Genomic DNA, 25,191 nt, shown 5'->3' with positions numbered 1-25,191 from the left:
GATTGTGGGGATCAGAGGCATCAGTGCATAGATGTTCAAAATGGTCAAGAAGGACATTTTATCCCACCTCCTCACTGAACTCTGACATTGGCTAGGGCTTCTAGTCACCCCGGGGGACAGAGGGACCTCAGCCTAACCCCTAGTCTTGTTAATTTGTAAAAGTCTAGCCGTCTGGGGAGAGGATCATGAGGCTCTTCAAGTCATCTCCAGAGTCACTGGGAGGGATGACAACAAGCATAACTCTTGAATCAGTCATAGGGGCTATCACCATGCAAACCCTCGTGAGCTGCCTGCTGGGCCCCCCATGGTCTGGTATCTTGGTGAGGAACGCTTCAGTCTCCCCCTTTGAGAGCCCCTTTATTGAATTATCAGGCTCAGGGAGCTCTTTGGGAATGCCATTGCCTAGATCGTCCAGTAGAGGGCGCCTGATAGTCATCTTTGCCTCACTGCTTCTGCAATCTGTTTTCTTGGAAGCAGCCACTTTTTCCATGCCTTAGGCATTTGTTAAAATAGCTGGATTGTGTCTGGGACGGACTGAGCTGGCCTTATGAGGTTTACTTGGGCTTGATAACCAGCGGTAGTGGCATAAAAATCCTTGAAATCTGAGTCTGGTAAACAGTCTCATCCTCTGCTTCCCCCAGCCCCTCATTGTAGACACAGAGGACCGGCAGGGTGACTTGCGGGGCTGCTGTAGCCTCTGCGAGGGGAGTCCAGACGTCTTTTTCAATAGCATGGGTCTTGTCACAGTGTACCAAACCTGCCAGATCTGTCGGAGCCCAAGGAGTACCCAGCTGAGGACCAATGATCCCCCTCGGAACCGAAAAGCTTCTGTAAACAACACATTAGCACACTCTAAGGGTGCCCTGCGGGGGTCCACTGGCACCTCCCAGACACCCCGTGGCATGGCTGGCAAGTGCCCTGCGGTACCCTCAGACTCTTGCAAATGAACCACCAGCACCTCTAGTGTGCCCTGAAGGACTTTTAGGCTTTTTGTTTTTCCAAAAAGGCATTGTGCTTAATTGACCACTCAGCTCCCTTGTCAAATTGAGAGAGAGAGAGAAAGAGAGAGGGGGCACCTATGTGAGTACTTTCAGGTGTTAAGGTGTTGAATTAGGACAACTAGCCCCACTGAAAGTAACAGTCAAGGCTTTATTTGCTTACTGTGATACGAAGAGGCTACCCAGGACATGGTGCCATTATTTTCCCCATGGAACAGCACCAGGAAGGGTCAGATGACCAGCAACAGAGGTGGGAGAATTGTCCCATTGTCTCGAAGTCCCAAACGCAAGGTTCCTGCCATTTTGTGGACCCAGGGGCCAAGGGGAGGGACAGGAGGGATGGGATGGGGGAAGGACGGACTAGAAGTGGAAAAGTACTGAGTGCTGAGTTTGACTGCAAGAAAGTGTCTTCAAGGCTCCTGATAAGAAAGTCTCTTCAGAGGCTCCTGAACAGTGTCTCAGCGAAGGCCTCTGCTCCCCTTATAAGGAGGGCTCTAAGTGGAGCTGTCTGAGCTCGGAATGTAGAGATGCATAAAAGCATGGCCTGGCTCAGGGGCCTGAGTCCTTGACTGCAGCTCCCACCGGAGACTTCAATGCCCTGGCTGTGCACCAAATCTGTGGGCAGGGCAGCTTCCCCCGACCTCCTCCATGCAGCCTGCCTTGTAGTTGCCTATAGTCAGGCCTATGGGATCACACATGGGATTTTGACCTAGAGCTGGACCTCTCAGCAATTATAGTTGGACATGTCAACACATCTCTCAACAATTGCTAGAACAGGCAGACACAACATTGGTAATTATATAGAAGACCTGAACAACACTATCACCAACTTCACGGAATTCAAATTTACAGAACTCTACACCCCAAAACAGCAGAATATACATTCTTTTCAAGTGATCATGGAGCATTTCCTGAGATAGACCATATTTAGGGGCATAAAATAAATCTCAATATCTTAAAAGAATATAAGTCATTAAAAACATGTTATCTGACTATGGTGAGATTCAATTAGAAGTCAATAACAAAAATCTTTGGAAATCATCAAAATCGGAAACTAAAAATTACACTTTCAAATACTTCATGAGTCAAAAAAGAAATCAAAAGGAAAATCAGAATGTATTTCGAACTGAATAAAAATGCAAAGGATATCAAAATTTATTGATGCCACTAAATCAATACTTAGGAAAATTTTTATGGTGGTAAACACCTATGTTAAAAACCAAGAAAAGTTTCAAGTCAATTACCTCAGCTTCACCTTAAAAAAACTAAAAAAATACCCAAAATGTAGAGAGCCAGCAAAGGGATCATGACCAACTCAGCATTCCACTAGAAGCTATATGATCAAACAGCAAACTCTTTATCATGAATGCAGGATGTGGGCAAACTCACACTGCACCTGCCACCAAAAGGTTTGCTGAGGGCCATCACTCCCTGGCACTGGGCTCCTTGAAGTTATCTACTGGGAAATCTAGCGCCTATTGTTCAAAAGATGCAGTCTTGCAAGCCTGCTGTGAACCAAACGGCCGACTAGGCCGACTAACAATTACCCGACAATCACCCCCACTTTTTTCGCTCTTTTACCTAATAAATATGGAGGACTGAAAAAGTTCAGGGCCCTTGCCCACTAGAGGCAAGGTGCCCCCAACCCCTTCTTCCAAATATACTCTTTTGTCTTTGTCTTTTATTCTCGCGTTCATCCTACTTTGTTCAGTACACCAGGGATCATGGTCGGTTACACCAAAAAGTGAAAACATTAAATGTAAAGTAATCAGAAAAAGGAATAATAAAGATCGGAGCAGAAGTTAATGTTGTGGACAGAAAAACAATAGTGAAAATCAATGAAACCAAAAGCTGGTTCTGAGAACGAGCAATAAAATTTATCAACATCTAGTCATACTGATCAGAAAAGAAAAAAAGGCACAAGCTACTAATCTCAGAAATGAGAGCGATGGTATCACTACAGATTTTATAGCTATTTAAAAAAAAAGAGACTATTATAAACAACTTTACACCACTAAATTTGATGACTAGAAAATGAACAAATTCCTTGAAAGACAAAAGCTACCAAAGCTAACTCAAGAAGAAATATGTAATTTGAATAGTTCACTATCTATTAATGAAATTAGAGTTGTAGTATAAAACCACTCCAGTCTCGGATGGCTTCACCAAACATTAAAGGAAGAAATAATACCAATTATACAACATCTGTCCCAGAAAATTGCAAAGGTAGGTATGTTTCTCGACTCATTCTTTGAGATCAGAATTATCTAAAACCAAAATGAGACAAAGATATTACAAAATAGGAATAGTACAGACTAATGTCTCTCATGAATGGAGATGAGCAATTCTAAAAATATTTTAACAAATTGCATCCGATACTAGACAAAATAGGAAATACATCATGACCAAGTGGAGTTTCTCCCAGTAACGCAAGATTGTTTCAACATTCAAAAATTAATCCCAATATTAACAAAACCATATGATCATCTAAAAGATACAAAAAAGCATTTGACAGAATCCAACCTCTATTTCTGATATAAACACAACAAACTAGGAATAAAAGAGGCCTTCTTCACCTGTTAAAGGACACCTATGAAAAGCCTACAGCTAACATCACGTTTAATGATGGGAGCCTTCGTGCTTTCCCCTAAGATCAGGAACCAGACAAGGATGTCTGTTTCCACTACTTCTAATCAAGTCAGTGCAATAAGGCAAGGGAAAAAAAAGCTATGTAAATGTGAAAGAAAGAGGAAAATTTGTCTTTATTAGCAGACATGGAACTAGAAACACAGCTACTAGAACTAAGTGATTTTAGCAAGTTTGCAAGATACAAGGCTGAGATACAAAAAAACAACAAAAAAAAACCTGTACTGTATTCCCATATACTAGCAACAATTAATCAAAAATTGAAATTAAAAAGCAACACCACTTATAATAGCACAAAATAGGATATACTTAAGGATAAATCTGACAAAATTTGTACCAGATTTGTATACCAAAAACTACAAAACTATGCTGAGATTAATCAATAAAAACCTAAAAAAAATGAGAAACATGCTTTGTTCATGGGTTGGAAGACTCAATATTGCTAATATGTCTATTCTCTCCAAGCTGATGTTTAGAATTCACACAGTCCTAATCAAAATTGCAGCAGGCTTTGTACAAGTCAACAAGCAAAGTATAAAATTCACAGGGGAAGATAGAGGACTGAAAGCAGATGAAACAAATTTGAAAAATAAAGTTGGAAAACTTATGTCACTTAAGTGTTTTCAAAACTTATTATTAAGCTACAGTAATTCAGATAATGTGGAATTGACATCAAGATAGACAAGCAGATCAATGGAATCCAATAGAATCCAGAAATAGAACCACACATCCATGATCAACTGATTTTTGACAAAGATGCAGAGGCAATTCAGTGGGAAATGGATAGCATTTTCATCATATGCAAAACATGAACTCAAAATTGATCATAGGCCAAAAAGGAAAATCAAATCCTGTAACACTTCTAGAAGAAACATAGCAGATCCTTGTGACCTTGGGTTAGGCAAAGCATTCCTTCAATATGACAACAAAAGCATTAAGCATAAACAAAGAAACAAAATGATAAAATGGACTTCATCAAAATTAAGAACTTCTGCTTTTTAAAGGCACTGTTATAGAAATGAAAATTGAAGCCATGAGCTGGGAGAAAAAATGGTTTCAAATCACATATATGACAAAAGATTTGGTAGTCATATCATGAGATTTTTCAAAATACAATAAGAAAACAAAAGGCCAGGTGCGGTGGCTCATACCTGTAATCCCAGCACTTTGGGAGGCCAAGGTGGGCAGATGACCTGAGGTCAGGAGTTCAAAACCAGCTTGGCTAACATGGGGAAACACTGTCTCTACTAAAAATACAAAAATTAGCCGGGTGTGGAGGCACACGCCTGTAGTCCCAGCTACTCGGGGGTCTGAGGCACGAGAATTGCTTGAACCCAGGAGGCAGAGGTTGCAGTGAGCCGAGATTGTGCCCCTGCCATACTCTGTCTCAAAAAGAAAAAAAAAAAACATGAAAACAAAATAAAGCAAGAAGCAATAAAATATCGATGAGACATTTAAAAAGACATTTCATCAAAGAACATATATGGATGGAAAATAAGTACATTTTTAAAAATGCTGAACATAATTAGGCATTAGGGAAATGCAACCTAAAGCTGGTACACACTGAAAGTAACAGCACTGGTAGTACCAAGTACTGGTGAGAAGGGAGAAAAACCAGAACTCTCCTAGGCTCTACTGGGAATGTTAAATGATACAACCACTTTCAAAGGCAATTTGGCAGATCCTTAAAAAGTTAAACTTAAACCTTCCATATGACCCAGCCATTCTACTTCTATGTATCTATATACAAAAGAAATGAAGACATATGTCCATACAAAGATGTATATACATAAATGTTCATAAAAACTTTATTTTCAATAGCAAAAATCTTGGTAACAACCAAAATGTTCATCAACAGGTAAATTTGTTCATCAACAAATCATGGTATATCTATACAAAAAAATGTTACTTACCAATAAAAAGGATGAACTATTGATATATACAATAACATAAATGAATCTCAACATAATTGTACTGAGTGATAGGAGTCATACTACAAAGCATACATGATGTATGCTTCCATGTATGTAAATTTCTTTAAAAATGCAAATTAATCTATAGTGACTGAAAGAAGATCAGTAGTTGCCTGAGCAGATCAGTGGTTGGGATGGGACAGGGAGAGGGAGAAGGAAGAGTGAGAAATTACAAAGATGCAAGAAGGAATTTGGGAGTATGATAGATAGGTTCATTATCTTGAATATAGCGATGGTTTGTTTCATGGAAAACGTGTCAGAACTTATTGTATAGGTTAAATATGTGAAATGTATTCTGTGTCAATTAAAGTATAAAGTACTCTTCAAATTAGAGGTGGAAGTGAGAACAAAACTCACAGATGTATACCTTTCAGTCCCATGGATTAATTTTGCCCAAACCTGCTTTGGAAAACATGATCCCTGAAATGAATGTGGCCTAACAGATATATCCCAGCTTGGTCAAATTTAAGTAAGAGCTGTAATATGAATGGTTCATGTAACTGTTAACTGTCAGTCAAAAACAGAGTCAGAATTAACCACTGTTCAGTCTAACTCATTAAAGAAATAATAAAGCAGGCAGCAGTTAGTGGTGGTATAAATGGTGACATAAGTGGGAGTACAAACCAGTGTAACTTTCTAGGGACCAATTTGTAAGAAGTCTCAAAATGTGCTCAACTTTTATCTCAACAGTACTATTGTTAGGAATTTTAAAAAATATATTAAGGATGTGAGAAAATATTTAGTATATCCAAAACAGCATAATATATATTATTAACAATCTATTATTTGTTAACAGAAATAATTTTAATTACTCAAACTGTCTAAAATTAGATTCAATTATAGAAATCCAGCCACACAGTGGAATACTATGCACATCAAACTGATGACCTGGAAAGATCTTAAGGGAGGTTTTTCATAAGGGAAGAAATTAGCTACTGAAGGATATGATTAACTTGTAATAAAATACTTATAAATTTCTATTTGCATACACATAATAGGGAAGGATGTATATCACTATTAACAGCAGTGATTGCTGTGTGTTGGAATTGTGGGTGACTTCAATTTTTTTGGAGACTTTGCTGTAGTTTCTAAATTGCTGCCACAATGCAATTTTATTTTTAGGCAGAAAAAAATTAACGTATGGAGGTTCTTTCTTAACTAACGGGTATGCTTGAGCTGTGTCTGAGCACATATGATGAGTTAGAGGACTCAGTGGTGTGCTGTGTAAGTTCCTTTGGTATTTTGTGTGTTTCAGAGGGAAAAGGAATGGAAAGAACGGCATAGCAAGCTTCAGATATTTGCCTCCTAGTTCAGTCCTGAAGTGCATTGCTGAGTCCCTGAACTTGTATCTCAGGCTTATGGAAACATGAGAAGGAGGTGTCTTCATTACAGACTGTGTGAGACAGGGGGCATGCAGGGCTGTCTATGCGACAGTGACAGAAGCAGATCACTATTTCAGCTGCACATGAGACACAGGGTGGCTGCAGCTTTACTCTGTAGGGTTTGCGCTTGGCTTTGTGTGCAGTGTCGCCTGGGCACTGGTCCCCTGTTCAGCCTGGCAGTGGTGGTGGGCAGAGCTGGGCGGATGGAAGAGCACATAGAGGGCTGGCTCCTGAAGCCTTGAGATGCTCCTTAAGATCCCCTGAAACAATGGGCACAGACTTAGGTGAAGGCAGAGGCAATGGCAGGCACCCCAAACACTCCAAAACCAGCATAGCCTTCCCAGGCCCAAATTTCATGCATCTGCGGCCTCAGTTACTCTCAATGGCTCTGGAACCTTCAGCAAAGACTTTCACACACTATCCAGTGCACACGCTTTATTTTGGTATTCAAGCCACTGCACCACCTAGGTCACACGGAATGTTAATTAAGGCAAGGTAGGTAGAAGGAAAGGAGGGCATGTACAGCAATTGCTCCTCTTTACGGAGAAGAGAACCTGCCGCAGAACAAGATGCAGTTGGTTTTGTGGTGCCTGATGAAGAAAAGGAAAGGGTGGTCTGCACAGAACCTTGGCTCCATTCTGCTGCACCGGGAATTCCTGACCACAGCAGTGGCTGCGGCAGCCTCTGTGCCTTCCTCATTGACCTCCACGAAGCACTTGTGAGCAACCTTGGACACAGGCACATTCTTCTTAGTTGACATTCCAGAAAAGTCTGCCTTGGCTTCGTCAAAAGCATCGATCATTCCTAATCTTCGAAGGAAAGGCTCCAAGTCATAACTCTCCTCCAGCTTTAATCTGGGAAGGAAAACTTGAACCTTACTTTTTGTCAACTTTTCTGAATTTGTCCAGGCTTTGAATTTCTCATATGTAAGAGCTTTTTCCACCTAGGATAAGAAAGACTCAAACCTTAAAATTTAGATGACAATAGCCTGATACCCACACACCCATTTATTACCCCTCCCCCAATGACATGCAACTAGATGATGAGCTCTGGTCCAAGAAAATCTACAGATATTTTCTTTTATAAACACACCAAGATTTTCTCCCAAATTTTCGTCTTTTCGCAGTTTTATGGAGACAAGTGTAAAAGAGCTAGTAAACACCTGAGACAGGCAGAAATTTTTAATAAAAATAATTTGTACCTAACTCCTTTCAAATGTTAAAAACATTTTTTAACAGTTTAGAAAATTCTAACCAATTCATTACATTAATCTTCATGCAATACATACTACTGTGAGTGGGAGAGATTGTTTGACAAAAGACAAAGAGCATGGCTCAGAACTCTGCTTCTGAGTCTAAGGAGGGGACTATTCAGGGTTAAATCAGAGGGCAACTCAGAGTAAAAGAGAGGGAGTTGTGTTTCATCTGAAGAAGGGAGGCATGAGAAGGGAGCACGAGACAAGAAATGGGGAATTCAACAAGATTTCATCGGCGTCCTTGTTTGTCCTCTACCTCTCCTGGAGTTAGCTTCAAATTCTTCAAGATCCATCACTCTTTCTATTTATCAATAAGGTAGAAAGAAAAAAGGGAGAAGGGCCTTCCACTCGCATCTCCCGTTCCCTTTAACAACTGGAGCCCAGGTGGGTACTCCTCTCCAATGAACATTGTTTTGATTTTGACTCTATTTCTAGACTCTCCTAATTTTCTCATAAGTGGCCACAACAGATGTCATCCCTGACTTAGGGCAGTAGCGTTCTGATTCCAAAGGGAAGCCAGGAAAATCAAGCAGCCCAGCCTCAACATCCTGTGCATTGGGGAGCCAGAGCTGGCTCCTATCAATTGTTAAACCCTCAGTAGCCTAAAGTCGGCCGTGGTGGGATTATTTACCATGTCATGAGAATTGGCAAACTTTACAAATGAAGGCTTCTCCCACCTCCCAGAGCTGGTTTACAAGTGCACTATTAGTCTCGCACCTCCTACCTTGCAAGTTTACTATTTCCCTTCCTGGACTCTGTTCCTTTTCTGTCACAGTAAGTCTTTTCTCTCCTCTTGTATAAGGTAAATTTCCCACCTCTACGTTAGACTTTTGCTATTCATAGTGTGGTTCCAAGCATCTGTATCACTTGGAATCTTGTTACAAATGCAAGATCTCAGGCCACACTCCATTGAATCAAAATCTGCACTTTAACAAGATCACTAGAATCATATATGTGCATTAATGTTTGAGAATCACTGCCCAGATTGATCCTTACCCTTCTTCCAGGACTTTTGTGCGATAATCATTGGGCTTTCAAATAGACCTTCCATGCAGAATAAAGAATAATATTCCAAATAATAATATATTTAGAACTCTCTCTTCTTAGCTTCATCAAAACTTGTCCACTCATATATGTATACACTCAACAGAAATGCATGAACATGTTCACCAAAAGACACACAATGATGTTCACCCAGCACTGCTTGCAACAACCGTAATAACCCCAATTGGAAACTCCTCAAATGCCAATTGGTAGATGGACTTAAAGAAATGAGCTCAGCTGGACTCCACAGATACTCAGGCTCATTGCCTGGAGCTTACCACGGCAAGGTCCGTGTTGTCATCGGGAAGCAGAATGACCATGCTCAGCTCCTCTTCCACATAGGGCAGCTCCAGGACCTGGGTGTGCACCTCATCCACATACCCCATTTTAAATTTAGCTTCCTTAAACATCATCTGCACTGTCTTTTTTTCCTAATGGAAACATAAAATTAAAATTAGATTACTGAAAAGTGGGTATAATTTACTAAAAATAGGATATATCTAACTCACAGAAACTCTAGGTGTGTATAATTACCGTTTCTGCACATTTATGCTGATATATATAAAATCTTCATTAGTACATCTTAGTATTGAATAGAACAAGCTATTGTTCCAGCAGATCAAATATTACCAGGTGAGGAAAAAAAACCGTTTGGTAAATGGAGAAGGACATAAAAATTTACATTATTCTTGGAAGAAGTTGTGTTTGCTTTTTTGAGAACATTCATAGAGAAGCTTTCTCATGGAAGCTTCCAACTAAAAATTCTTTATCGAAGTTAAGATAAATATTCAGGCCCTTGGGCTGAAGGATCTGGTTAGAAAAGACGTACAGTCCAAACTCTGAAAAGTTGCCTTGTTGTAGAATTGGTTTTATGGCCTTGGTTTTCTTAGGAAGGGGACCTTGAAGAGTTGTGTAAGGTCTGCTGTTTTTAAAGCCTGCATCAAATATATTTTTAACTTTCATATCTTTGTGCAATATGAAAGTATCATATTTGATGGATGTCAAATCCCAAGCTAACAATTATTGATACCAGCCATTTTCATATTCAAAAGGGAATGTAAAGTTAGGCTTTACATCTGCTAACATTTTTTTTCTTGTGCTCAGGATTGTATAACTTTGATTTTTGAGGCAATAAATAGGCACAGTTGCCACTGATATTGCAAAAAGGTATCTAACTAAATACAGACAGTAATAGCATCATGCAAACATAATTCCAAGGCTTAGAAGAAATTCTCCTCCAATCCAAATCATATGACCAGAGATGGAAGGTAGATTTGATCACAGATGGAAAAACAAAACTATCAATACCAAACTTATTTTTGTTTCTCTCCTCCTTCCGCCATTAAAGATATACAGGAGGCATTAAATTCATTCAGAAAAGAAGCCAGGCACAGTGGCTCATGCCTGTAATCCCAGAACTTTGGGAGGATAAGGCAGGTGTATCACTTGAGGCCAGGAGTTCGAGACCAACCTGGGCAATATGACAAAATCTTGTCTCTACAAAAAATACAAAAATTAGCCAGGCCTGCTGGTGTGCACCTGTAGTCACAGCTACTTGGGAAGCTAAGGTTGGGGAATCATTTGAGCCTGGGAGGTTGAGGCTGCAGTGAGCTGAGATTGTACCACTGTACTCCAGCCTGGGTGACAAAAAGAGATCCTGTCTCAAAGAAAATAAAATAATATAATATAATTCAGAAATAGATTAAAATCAAGATCACGTCAAATAAATTATTCATTTTTCTGAGAGAATATTTCCTGTAATATTACTTTAAGAAAGTAGCAGTATATCTGAAAAATCTTTCCCTACCTCATTGGTTTTAAAGAGCATTCCCCTTGTGTACTTTCTGTCAAATTGCTCATTCCACTTTCCCTTGAAATAAATGGCATTCACAAGGACCAGCTTTGTCAAGGGATCGACTGTCCCAGCATCCAGTACCTCTGAAATCTTACCTATAAAGAATATGAGAGTTTATTGCAATTTGTGGGGAAATAAGCATTCTTTTACAAAAATCCCTTTGACACATAAGGCAGAGGCTTGGTTGAGAGACAGGCTGGAGTTCTGTCTTTCTGGGCCCCTGATGAATTGGGCGATGGTGTTTAGCAGTGTGGCATACACAGTGTAACATTCGTGCTTAAGAAAAAAATCTTGAAGTAGGAAGGGCAACTATGATTTTGCCCTCAATTTATGGATGTAGAAATTCAGGATCAGAGCATTTGCCAGACTTTTGCTGAGTGCACACAGGTGACAAGTGGCTGAGTTGAGAACATCACCCCAGAGTCTTGATTCTGACTATGGGGCAGTCAACCTTGGCACTATCATATCCAAGCCTCACCACTATTGTCATTTTAAGCCAGATAATTCTTTGTTATGAGGGCTGTCTTGTGCATTGTAGGATGTTTAGCCAGCAGCATTTCTTCCCATTTAGACAACCAAGACTGTCTTCAGCCATTATCCAACGGCACCTGGAGGGCAACGCTACCCCTGGTTAAGGATCATTGCTCTATGCATATATTCAAACCTCATCAGACAAGGAAAGCTTTCCAAAGGATGAGAGAACACAGACCTGTCAACGGGAAAAGGCAGGCTCTCTGAAAGGGGTGAATGGGGCAAAGGAATTAGGGGGGTAGAATAGAGGGGCCCAAATTGAGTTGTCCAGTGAGAGGGTAACAAGGTCATCTCCAAGGTTCCCTTCAGCTCTAATATTCTGGGGGAAATGTGGGTGGTCAGCCTAAGGGAAGGAAGGGCATAAGCAGCACTGGAAGAGAAGTGACAGGTATAGGGCAGTGGGGGGAAGGTGTGGAGAAGCTTCCAGGTTCCTCAGGTGACAGTACTGCTAGAACAACTGGAGAGACCACTGGGCAGATGATGTATGAAAACACGAAAGGCTCTTCTCTTCCCGTGGTAATTATTTTATTGGCTTTCAGTAGAATCAGGGGCATTACTTCTGCTGGACACACAGTGGTTGTGACATAGGATGGAATGGACGCAATAATGAGTGCAGGTTGGCCCTTGAAATAAGTGACCTAATTCCTTCACTGTTTACAAGTATCGAAATTACTTGTTAGGATGCTTTAAAGTATGCCTTCCCCTTTTTCCTACTGAAGTAAAGAACTGGCAGAAATATTTCTGGTACAGTGGAATGTGGTCTGGGCAGGGAACACTGCAGGCTCCATGTCGCTGCACCTCCAGAATAGGGAAGAAATTCCGAAAAGCCCACACTCTGAGAGCAAATGTAGCCACGGCCAAGTTAAAAAGGAAGGAGAAGGCTGCAGATCAAACTACCGAGCTGTCCCATTACTACGGGGAGGAGATAACATGAGAGCATGAAATGTTGCCCTCTCTAAGCCGCAACTTAATTGAATGCCATTCCATCTCTGAGCATGGAAGGGCCTCTCAGATAGAAGATTAACAGGATTCCAAGGAGGAACCATTTTCCAGGGATTTTTCCAGCATGGTCAACAGGGGAGGAGGTCTGAGACTCAACATTAGTTTTAGAAATCAGTACTTCATGATCTGATAAGAAATGACAGAGTTGCATTGTTGGCCTGCAAACTCAGCAATACACACAAACAGGCCTGTGGTAAGCAGGTCACAGTGACAACACCGTGGCGGTCCCATCCCAGCCAATCTCAGCCTCATTGCATAGTAATTCCAAATCAACAGAAATGAAACTGTCTCACCTTCAGTCTTCTCTGCCACCCAGTCATTTATATGTTTCCTGCACTCTTCAGTGTCTTCAGCAAAGGACAACTCCTCCAGCTCTGCCTGATAGAACTTCTGACAGGATTCTTTAAAGTCCTGCAAACACAAAACACTGAGTTTGGTCTCATGTGGTACAGGTTCCCACAAACGCAAAAGCATTTTGTTTTCTCTTACTGCGTTTCTACCATAAGTGCTTGGACAGGTCACATTCCACTTAAAGGTGCATGCGTGCAATTAACAAAAATGTATGGGCCACCTATTCTTGTCTGGTACTGGGCAAGGTGCTTGGCTTGAGGAGGTCCACGGTCTGAGAACAGGCAGCTGAGACACCCAGACACTTACAGGACATCATGAGCTGCCACTATCCACAAAACATCCCAGGAGCATCCTTGTCAAATGTTCTCCACTGACTTTAATATTGCTTCCCTCACTAGGCAGTCTAACACACTTTTACTCATTTTGCATCACCAGCACCAACCACAGTATTGTGGTTTTGGTTAAATGAGAGGCTTTATAAAGGAACTAGATAGTTAAGAAATCGTGTTGAACTGCAAAGAAGGAAATAGCATTTTAGATCTGGGTCATATGGTTGGTTGGAAGAATACAGAGCAAGGAAGGCCCCATGGGAATGGAGCATGATAGGCCTGGATCATAGAGTGTGTGTGCAACTGGGTTCATACATGTGCGTGCATGTGAACATCTGTGCACATGGGTGCACATGTGTACATGTGAGTGCTTGTGCACCTGCATGTGTGTGGACTGCATGCATGTTTGTGTGTGTGTGTACACGTGTATGTGTGTTTGTGTGTATCAGGGAGGTGATTAAGGGAAACAGTGGCAGGGGAAGAGCCTTGAAATGTAAGTTGGGGTCCAATCAGAAAAGGCCTGTAACCAATACATTAAAACCCAGATAACTCACCTCACAAAAACCTGGCTCCAGGTATAATAGGCCTGGAAACTGGCTCCCAGCCCCTGTCCATTCTCTGTTCTCAAATTTTTAATTTTGGCCAAAGAAAGAGGATATGGAGGGAAGGAGAAGCCAACCCACCAAGAAAAGTAGAGGTTGGTTCCCTGTGTCCCCAATATTACAACAGTAGAAGATCAGGCTGACATTCAAAAATGAAATGGATTCACCAGGAAATTCCTGAGATCCAGAGTCACCTTCTGAGGTAGATAAACCAAGAGCAGGCAAATTCCGGGAACAGCACCCAGCTGCTACCAGGACAGGGATGTATTTGAACCTTAGAGGAGTCCTCTCAGAACCTCCAGCCAATAGGATGGCCAAGCTTGCTGCGATGGGTTCACTAATTTTAAGACAACATCACCCTGCATATTATATGGCATGATTTTTGAACCTCACTGATTGCATCATGCCAGGCTGGACTAGGGAACCTTGGAATTATATGCCGAAGTAAATAGAAACTACTTAGACTTAAAACCTCAATTTTATGAACAGATTTTCATTTTAGAAAGACGATTGTGTCAGTTGTAGGTACAATTCAGAAGAGGGGGGAAAATTTAAGAGAATTTGAGAGGCTACCTCAGCAGGAGGCAGCCAAATAACCACACATGGGACTGGGGAGGAGCTCTGTACAGCGTGTTGAATGATGTGGTCACTCAGGGATAGGGAATTAAGGGGGAGAAGCAGGGCTGCATGCAGGAGAATTGACATATTGGGATTGATAACAGGGATGGGTGTATCAGTAACAATTTACAAAGGACGTAATTCAGAAGCCATCACAAAATCTAAAATTGTAATTTCAGAAGTGTAATTCCAAGTACATTTTAAGTCAGTACACTTATACTTTATTATCTGCTCTTCTGTAGTCTAGCTTATTTTCAATTTCTTTTTCATCAATATATGAATACTACTTACTGGAAGGAAATCACACGTCTTTTCTCCAAAGAGTCGGTTGGCAGTTCTAAGCAAGTTCTGAGTGCCAGTTCTGTTAACTTCACTGAGAAGTGACTGGAAACCTTGGTGAATATCTCCGTCTTTGTATAAACAAAGTGCCTGGGAACAGAAACCAACGCTGACTTTTAACACTGTCATTGTACTCTACAAAAGAGCTTTCTCCAAACAAACCTCTGTGCTAAAAAAAATCACGCAGGATCCTGCTTTAAAAAGGTTTGGCCTAATTGTCTAGCACAGGGTTTCTCAACGTGGGCAATGCAGCCTTGACATTTGGGGCCAGGACACTTCCTTGTCTCATATAAGCATTGTAGGATTTTTGCAGCACTTCTGGCTTCTATCCACTAGGTGTCAGTAGCACCTCTCAGTTATGGGATCTAAAACTCCAGGTCTTCGCAAGGGTCCCCAGGAAGGAAAAATTCACCCACCGACCCCTACCTCCCACCCCCCAGGTGAGAACCACTAGTCTAGCAAATTTATTCATGCCAGCAAGGCAGTGTGCGATAATTCAAGGGGAAGGCAGAACAGAAAAAAGTAAGTAACTGGGATGAATTACGACTCAGGTAATACAAACAAAAGCAGCAATAAAACTAAAAATGTTTCATCTGCAATTTTACAGAAGTTCTCCAGACCATATTACAAATTAAATGTCAAGTCAGAGTGAGAATTAAGGTTGTTCCTATATCTCTCGATCACCCCCAGTCCAAAGCCTCACTCCTCCAATCAGTTGAAAGAAACAACCACAGAAGGATGTCAACTGGCGTCCCTGGGTGCGTTTTAGGAGATTGTCTATACACTCCTGATATTGGTGGCAAAGTGATATCCATTTGGCAATTATCTGGGACATTTTCACCAATAGTCAGAGAACTGTTCCTAAAGTATCCCCCACCTCATTTGTAGATAAGGTTATACATCACCATTTTGAATCAAACAGATTATACATTCCTCAAATCACTCCAGAAGATATAAGTCCACACTTGTGTTACATTCCTTTTCTAGGATGCATAATCATGCACTAAAAATAACCCACTTAACAAAAAGTTAATCTACCCACCCACATGTCTATTAAAAGTATAATGTCAGCAAGAGTTTAAAATGTAACAAAGTTGGAATATTTTGCCTTCTCGTGGGACAGAATTATAGTTTATCCTACTTATCAAAGATGTGAATTTGCCAGACTGTATTGATGATCTGATCTAGAGAAAATAACTCTATGGCTTGATTTCTCCCATAAACATCAGAGGAGATGATCTGTCCAACACATTTCACCTTTCTACCCCTTTCTGCTCTTCTCCACTGCTGAGCTGCTCCTCCTTCTACCTCCAGCTCCACAGGCCTCAGCGGGAGCAAAAGCACAGAAAGACAGCTGTATGGAAGCATAAGGGAAACACGCCGTTCTCCTTCCTTTGCGACAAGCACACATACATACCTGGGATATCTGGGCTGCGGTGCTTCCCTTTGCCCCCATGAAGACCATGGCCAGGGCAGAGGAGATGCTCATGGGAGAGAAGAATACGTTTCTTGAGTTGTCCTCTTCCCCCAAGATTTTAAATAAGCTGATGGCAAAAGTGCCATTTGCTTCACAGAGGTCATCCATCAGAGAAGTCTGCATCAAAGGCACAGCACGGAAAAGCACATAAGCCAATGATTCCGGTAGCCACGCAGTCATTCATCCCCTAGTCAGTGGACGCTGAGGTGGTAGGTGGAAGAACCACCCTCCAAAGACTTCCACTCCTAATTCCCAAAACCTGTGACTACATGATCTTCCCTGGCAATAAGGACTTTGCAAATGGTATTCAATTAAGTATTGTGAGATGTGAGATTATCCTGAGTTATCCCAGTGGACTTAATGGAATCACGAGGGTCCTTAAAAGAGAGAGGCAGGAGGGTCAGAGTTGGAGACAGAGATGTGAAGACGGAAGCAGAGGTCAGAGGGATAGGGGCCACTGATGAAGGAATGCAACCTCCTCGCGAAGACAGAAAAGGCAAGGAAACAGATTTTCTTCTAGAGACTCCAGAAAATAACATTGCTATGCCGTACCATTTTGGACTTAGGACTTCTAGAACCATAAGATAATAAATGTGTGTCATTTTTCAGCCACTAAATTTGTGGTAAAGTGTTATCACACCAATAGGAAACAAAAACACTGGTTTATTCATAAAATAGCCAATCTCAGGGCCTATGACTTGTATCCCTCTTAGCAACAGGGGCACAGACACCCTGCAACACCTGCTTACTTCCTCCCTTGGTGTAGCAGCAGCCAAAAGGTCTTTGTGCAGACGGGTGTGGTGCCTCACACCTGTAATCCCAGCATTTTGGAAAGCCAAGGCAGGCAGATAACTTGAGGTCAGCAGTTCGAGACCAGCCTGGTCAACGAGATGAAACCCCATCTCTATTGAAAATTCAAAAATTATCCAGGCATGGTGGCAGGCACCTATAATCCCAGCTACTTGGAAGGCTGGGGCAGGAGAATTGCTTGAGCCCCAGGAGGTGGAGGCTGTAGAGAGCCGAGATCACGCCACTGCACTCCAGCCTGGGCAACAGAGTGAGACTCCATCTCAGGAAAAAAAAAAAAAAGATCTTGGTGCCAGGCACTGTTTTCAGCACTTTACATTACCACCCAATAACACATTGAGGTCAGTATAGTTATTGCCCCATTTTAGAGATTAGAAGACTGAGTGAGGTTTAGTAACTCATTCCAGAACCCTCAGGTAGTCATAAACGCCTGGAACCCACAGTTTGATTCCGGAGCCTGAATTCTTAATCATTACACAAAATCCCCCTATTGCTGCTAATTATCTTTCAGTTTAATGTCTCCAATATAATCTATAAAGAATGTTCTAAAACTTATAAATGTAATTCTTTATCAATAAAAACTGTATTTCTGTCATCACTTCCTATGAAAACAGCTAGATACATTTCACCAAATTTGGAGGGTTTGTTTGAGATAGGCTGGCCTAAAATATGAGGCTACTGGAAAGACAAAAAAAAAAAAAATTACTTTTTAAAGTGACTCCAAAAAGATGCCCCATTTTCCCCAAGAGTTGCTGAAACTGGGTTACGGAGTTGCAAAGAAAGTCCGTAGGTATGGATATAAAATATGAAGCCCTAATCTTGTCATCGAGTGAGCACTTTTAATTAGACGCATTGATTTTTGGATCCTTCTGGCTAAGAGGGTCTTAACATTCCCCTTAGCTTGAATTAACTTTAGACAACCTAAATTTGACTAAATAAACAAACTAAACGGGCTTCCTCCTGCCTCTAGGCCCTTTCTTCCTTTTTCTTAAAGCATTTTATTTAGAGAACTTGTCATTGTAAATTCTTTATCAGCCCCTTTGAGATGGAAATCTTTTAAAAAAGCTTCTTGCTAGTTTTACATCCCAGGACAGTCTCTCAAAGACCTGGAAGCCATCCCTTTGAAATGTAATCATCAAGAAAGATAGCATCCCTATCAACCAGTTCTGTGGAAGGTAGGAGCCTAATCTAGGGGGGGAACCTTGCTTAAAGTGCTAAAAAGCTATTACAGCTTACTATTATTATAATTTTAGTGCATTATTATAAGTCCTACATTGTTGTTTATATCTATTAAACCCTATAAAAACTTGGGCTATTATTTCATAAAATATTACAGTTCACCAACTCATCTCAATTTCCCTGAGCCTTTTTGTTCTTACAATTGAGAACATTTGGGAAAATAAAAGGACAAATCATTATCTATAATCTCATGATCCTACAAGATATTTTTTCTATTGTATTATCCTTTTTTTCATAAACATGTATAATTTTAACTGAAAAAATGTAGTCAAACAAGAAAAATATGCTCCAGTTTGGAAAATTAGCAAATGAGGAAAACGAAAAGTCCTGGAAACTCTATCTAGAGATATAAATCATCGTGCATGTGTTCATTTCTATAAACAGATGGAGCCTCATCCAGTTTCCCAGCAGCCTACGAAGTGCCTGTTGCAGCAGCTTTGAAACTGTATCCCCTTAGTGGGGGTCTTGGACAGGTCTTCTGGGTCTCTTAGAGCACAAGAGGAAAGGGGAATTGAGTAGCTGAGACAGGGAAGTGGGGAACAACTGTATTAACCAAAGTATCTTCACTGTTGGATGTTTTGCTTCCTCCTAAGATATTTTGCTTCCTCCTAAGATATTTTTCAACAGAAGGGTGTCTCTTACTTAAACACAAAAGTGAGCTTATATATTTTTTTAAAGTGTAAAGGCAACACTCTAAATATAGAACAACAGTCTAAAACAGTGCAAATTCTTTAAAGTTTAAAATAAATGTTAGTGCAGTTCAGAAAAAAACAAGTAGGGTTAGGGTTATGGTTAGGGTTCAAAAAACTAAGTAAAATAAATGTGAACCAAGAAAACACAATCATGACATAATTTGCACAACAGTACTCTATACTTAAGAGGTTGTTTATTATGGAACAAAATATTCCAGTTCCTCACTATCCTCACATCATAAGACCTCTCCAGAGCTTATACTAGGGTCTGCAGATGTTGGAAGGCAGAGTAGTCTGTGCAGGCAAGTCCCGGGGTTCTCCACGACCTCATCTTTCACTTGAGGACATTTCAGAGACTGGGAGGCAGGAAGGAATATTCAAACTTCATAGAACTGGGCCCATCAGAAGGTGGCACCAAAGAAGCTTAAAGATGGAGAGAATTAGGTAAACTGGGTAAGACAGAGACACAAATAAATTTGGATTTGATCCAACCTTAGCATAAGAGCTTTGGACTCAGTGTGAAGCAAGCATGAACTTAGGTTGGTGTGTGTGTGTGTGTGTGTGTGTGTAGTTGTGTTTAATCATCCTGTCTGAACTATTGAATCAATAGTTTCAATAGTTCTGAATGAACTGAACGATTGCATCAATCTCATCTTTACATTTTAACTTCTCTTAGTTGCAAACTGCTACTTCTGATTTCTTCCATCTTTCCTCTTCCTTCATCTCATGTCCCCACTTTAATTCCTTTTCAACACTCAGGTGCTGATCAGTATGTGGTATTTCCCATCAATATCTACCCTGCAGCCACAATACATGTGCACACACTCACACACAAGTGCACCCCCTTGGCCTCTGCTCGGGTCAGAAGTCAGGCAGGGGAGAAAACCAGGTAACAGAATGACTCTTCCCCCCGTCTTCCTGGTGCTCCAATCTCATTTGGACATTATAGCTTTTGAAAGGGTTGGAACTTTAAACAAAATGGATTTTACCCAATATTTCTAAAAAGCAATTAATTTTAATACAAAATAATACTTTAGGTGCCAATGCCACAATTAGATTGTGTTATAAAAACACAGGAATCAGACGTTTTTATTTCCAGCCAACCAAATAAATTGGCATTAAACTAGTTTTTCCTTTTCAGGCAAACAAACAAGGACAGAGGCAATTAAATACTGTCCACAGGACTCACAGAAAAAGTGAGAGTCAATCTCAAAAGCAAGCCTTACATTTCCAAGTATATGATATCGCCCTCCTCCTGGGAGCCCCAAATACCTATGAACTCCCTCCTCCACTCCCCCATCCGCATACAACATCCAAAAGTGAGTTTATTCAAAGAGCATTTATGTAGAATATTCACTACCTGTTTTGGGAGGAGAAAATGAAAAATAAATGCAATAATCCCTGACCAGAAGCTTACACCGTGAAGAAGACACACATATAGAAATGCGTAGTTTCAAGCCAGTCAGGTGCTCTATACCAGGATAATTTTGAAAGTGCTAAGGAAGTCCTCAGAAAAAACAAATAAATAAAAAATAATAATAAAAATCCTCTATAGAATCCTGGAAAGACTTTCCAGAGAAGCTGGCTTTAAAAGCTGGGCAGGGCAAGGTAATTTATAGATTCAATGCCATCCCCATCAAGCTACCAATGACTTTCTTCACAGAATTGGAAAAAACTACTTTAAAGTTCATATGGAACCAAAAAAGAGCCCACATTGCCAAGACAATCCTAAGCAAAAAGAACAAAGCTGGAGGTATCACGTTACCTGATAACTACACTACAAGGCTTCAGTAACCAAAACAGCATGGTACTGGTACCTAAACAGAGATATAGACCAATGGAACAGAACAGAGGCCTTAGAAATAATAGCACCCATCTACAACCATCTGATCCTTGACAAACTTGACAAAAACAAGAAATGGAGAAAGGATTCCCTATTTAATAGATGGTGCTGGGAAAACTGGCTAGCCTTATGTAGAAAGCTGAAACTGGATCCCTTCCTTACACCTTATACAAAAATTAATTCAAGATGGATTGAAGACTTAAATGTTAGACCTAAAACCATAAAAACCCTAGAAGAAAACCTAGGCAATACCATTCAGGACATAGGCATGGGCAAGGACTTCATGACTAAAACACCAAAAGCAATGGCAACAAAAGCCGAAGTAGACAAATGGGATCTAACTAAACTAAAGAGCTTCTGCGCAGCAAAAGAAACTATCATCAGAGTAAACAGGCAACCTACAGAATGGGAGAAAATTTTTGCAATCTACCCATCTGACAAAGGGCTAATATCCAGAATCTACAAAGAACTCAAACAAATTTACAAGAAAAAAACAAACAACCCCATCAAAAAGTGGGCAATGGATATGAACAGACACTTCTCAAAGGAAGACATTTATGCAGCCAACGGACACATGAAAAAACATTCATCATCACTGGTCATCAGAGAAATGCAAATCAAAACCACAATGAGATACCATCTCACGCCAATTAGAACGGTGATCATTAAAAAGTCAGGGAACAACTGGTGCTGGAGAGGATGTGGAGAAACAGGAACACTTTTAAACTCCTGGTGGGACTGTAAACTAGTTCAATGATTGTGGAAGACAGTGTGGCGATTCCTCAAGGATCTAGAACTAGAAATTCCATTTGATCCAGCCATCCCATTACTGGGTATATACCCAAAGGATTATAAATCATGCTACTACAAAGACACATGCACACGTATGTTTACTGCAGCACTATTCACAATAGCAAAGACTTGGAACCAACCCAAATGTCCATCAATGATAGACTGGATTAAGAAAATGTGGCACATATACACCATGGAATACTATGCAGCCATAAAAAAACGATGAGTTCATGTCCTCTATAGGGACATGGATGAAGCTGGAAACCATCATTCTCAGCAAACTACCACAAAGACAGAAACCCAAACACCACATATTCTCACTCATAGGTGGGAATTGAACAATGAAAACACTTGGACATAGGGCGGGGAAAATCACACACCAGGGCCTGTGGGGTGTGGGGGGTGGGATGTGGGAGGAATAGCATTAGGAGAAATACCTAATGTAAGTGACGAGTTGATGGGTGCAGCAAACCAACATGGCTCATGTATACCTATGTATCAAACCTGCATATTGTGCAATTGTACCCTAGAACTTCAAGTATAATAATAAAAAAGAAGCAACCCAAATGTCTATCAAAAACAGAATGGATAAATGGATTGTAGTATGTTAGTATAATGGAATACAGAGCAATAAAAACTAAAAGAACCATATCTATAAGTTCTTTTAGTTTTTGATATGGACAATTCCCACAAATAATGTATTAAAGGATTAAGCCACAGAGTAATACAGTATTATTCCATATACGTAAAGTTCAAAACCAGGCTAAACTAAATCATTCTGGATGCATGTGTAGATAGTAAAACTGTCAAGAAAAGTAATGTCGTTATTATCATGAAACTCAGGAAGGTGGTGATACAGAGGGGAGGGAAGCGGATGTGATGAGGGAGGAGGGTGTGATCAGTAGGGAAACACTCAGGGCCTCCAGCGATGACAATATTCCAGTTATTAAACTGGATGATGGGTTGTACTGCTGTTCTTTATAATTTAATACACATTTTAAATGTTCTTTTGTATTTATTCAATAGGTAATAAAACTTATTAAAACCACATATCAAAAAAAAAAAAAAAAAGAAAAGCTGGGCAGGCATTCCGTAGGTGGTGAAATGGGGGATGCAAATAATAGGCTGAGGAATTAGCAGGTGCCAAGAATGTGGCAGGAAGACAAAGGGCATGGTTTCTGTGGTGCCCCTGGGGTGGGTTTCCATGGTTTCCTGTGAGCCACGTCGTAGTGAGATAGGATGGACCCTTGGCCACATTTAGGAGTGTGAACTTGAGATTATGGTCTGGAAAGCCATGCATGGTTTTTAAACAAACGACTCATAGGGGCTTTAGAAAGATAACCCAGCTCAGTAGTTGGTATGAAAAGAGGCTGGGGAGCTGGCGCGTAGGCCACCACCATGGGCCAGGGACTGCTGAAAGCAGAGGGATTGTCTGCAATAGAGAAGTGGGGGCTGGAATTGCCAGGCAGAGTGACTGCTCACATAGGGATAGAGCACAGGAGGGCCAAGTCCCGAGGCGCCTAGCTGTTATAAATTCATACTCAGGGTGGGTCACGAACCATTGGAATTTTATATGAGGAGTCAGGCTGGAATGGGGAATATGACTTGTTCCATTTGAGATGCGTGGAATACACCATACCAGGTGAACCTGTAACAAAGACAGCCAAGGATGTTTGTAAACAGTTAAGGGACGGCGATGAGTAGACCGTCTAGAGCCAGAGACCTGGAGCCATCAGCATCCCGATTCCGAGGGGTTCCATGAAAACTACACAGAACATCTAGTGGAGGCACAAGGGAAGAAATCCACCTATTTCTGTGGAATTTCCAATATCTGGAGGTAGCAAAAGAGACAGAGGAGGGGAGGGGAGAGCGCCCGCGCGAAAGGGATACTGCGACCCAGCCATCAGGGTGTGCTGGGAGAACTGGGGGGACGAGTCTGCCCCTCCGAGTGGACCCAGGGAAGAGGGCGCGGTCTACGCAGAACCCGAGGCAGGGAAGCGGGAGGGGCCCGGAGAGCAGCCCTGGGTGAGGCCGTTTGGAATGGGGAGGTATCAGGAGTGAAGCAGCAGCCAGAGGACTGAGAGTGTCTGGAAAGTGAGGAATTGGTTAAAGTAACGCCGGTGGCTCCGACAGAGAGGGGCGTAGGTGAAGAAGCACCCCCAACCCCATCCCATTTGAGAGGAAGCAGACAATGAAGAAGAGAATATGAAAGATACAGAAAGATGAAGGCAGGGATGGAAAGAACGGAGGGAGGGGACAGGAAGGGAAGGAGAAGGTGCAACCAATAGGCTGTAAGCACAGGGGCAGGCGTGGGTGCCAGGGGAGCAGGGACTCTGCGCCTCCCCGATCTGCCCCAGGCGCCACGGAAATTCCAGGCTCCGCCACTCGCACTCCCAGAGCCTCCTCCGCAGCCGCGGCTCCTCCCACTAGCCCTCCTTGGGCTCCCGCCCAAGCTTCCGGCGCTTCCAAACCCACTGCTCGCGTCACCCCCAGCTCCAACCCGGCAGCAAATCACAGCGCAGCAAATCGCAAGCCTAGAAACAGACGCTCCCTCTCCAGGGGCAGCTTCCTATTCAGGGCGGGTCTGGGAGCTCCTGTTCTCGGGGCCCAGCCCTCGGCCTTGGCCGGGTCTCGCGGTGGGGCTCGGGACCCCGGCTGGTGCCCGGGCGACCCCCACAGCCCCGCGACTCTGTTTCGCGGCCGCCTCCCGCCGTCATTCTCCTAGTTCCTGCCCCTTTGCCTCGCTCTGATTCCTGCTCTGGCCTTCCTCCCTTCCCCTCTCTCACGCGCTCCAGGGAAGAGGTGGCCGCCGCGGGAACCTGGGCACCTGCGTGCCTGCCCCGCCAGGTACCTGGCAGAGGCCCCCACCTCCTGCTGCTGCTGCTGCTGCCGCTGCTGCCGCCGCCGCCACTGCTTCGACTATTCCTCCTTTGTAGATGCTTCACGTCCGCCTTGATTGAGGGCAAGGCTTCCGGCAGATGACTCAGAACCGTTCGATTGCTCTGGCTTGTGCAATCCCTAATTCTTTGGGCCTGTGTGGATGTCTGTGGGCACCGAAGAGAGGGCCAGTGCCTGGTCTTTGGAGGGTGGTTGTGGAAGGCTTTGCTCAATAGGAGATTGGATTGTTTTCCTGGGTTAGTATGTTCAGTATTCGTGTTTCGGGTGTGTGTATGCAAGAGCACTCTCAAAGTGAGGACTTAACTTTGAAAATTAACTAAAGGCAAAACCAGAGGTTAAAGTTGCTAAAGTCAGCAGTTTCCAAGCTGTTTTGGCGTGACACCCATCAACACAAGTTTTGACACGCATCCCCAATGGATCGCTATGAATTTATACGTAATAGTGCGCTCAATACTAATGTATTCTAAATGCTATAAAACATAAATTTAAATTTGGATTGACAGCTATCATGGGGGAAA

The 25,191-nt window shown here is 41.9% G+C and overlaps 1 protein-coding gene across 12 annotated transcripts; it reads right to left on the bottom strand.

Moving 5' to 3' along the window:
- Window positions 1-5,426: 5,426 nt before the first annotated feature.
- SERPINB8 (serpin family B member 8) lies at window positions 5,427-24,755 on the bottom strand. 12 transcript variants are annotated; one of them, XM_063653790.1, is made up of 8 exons: window positions 24,627-24,755; window positions 16,343-16,519; window positions 14,878-15,015; window positions 12,980-13,097; window positions 11,106-11,248; window positions 9,577-9,729; window positions 7,626-7,942; window positions 5,427-7,259 (listed from the first exon to the last, which is right to left on the bottom strand). In XM_063653790.1, exons 2-8 carry the CDS (start codon window positions 16,508-16,510, stop codon window positions 7,250-7,252), a joined length of 1,047 nt encoding a protein of 348 aa, XP_063509860.1. In that variant the 5' UTR covers window positions 16,511-16,519; window positions 24,627-24,755; the 3' UTR covers window positions 5,427-7,249. The 12 variants fall into 12 exon arrangements, with proteins under 12 accessions (XP_063509860.1, XP_063509862.1, XP_063509858.1 ...); XM_063653792.1 differs by having other exon boundaries at window positions 24,644-24,690; XM_063653788.1 differs by lacking the exon at window positions 24,627-24,755 and adding an exon at window positions 23,335-23,420.
- Window positions 24,756-25,191: the final 436 nt, after the last annotated feature.

This window comes from Pongo pygmaeus, chromosome 17 (genome assembly GCF_028885625.2).
Source record: "Pongo pygmaeus isolate AG05252 chromosome 17, NHGRI_mPonPyg2-v2.0_pri, whole genome shotgun sequence".
NCBI classification, from domain to species: Eukaryota; Metazoa; Chordata; class Mammalia; order Primates; family Hominidae; genus Pongo; species Pongo pygmaeus.
This window is presented reverse-complemented; position numbering and strand designations above follow the sequence as displayed.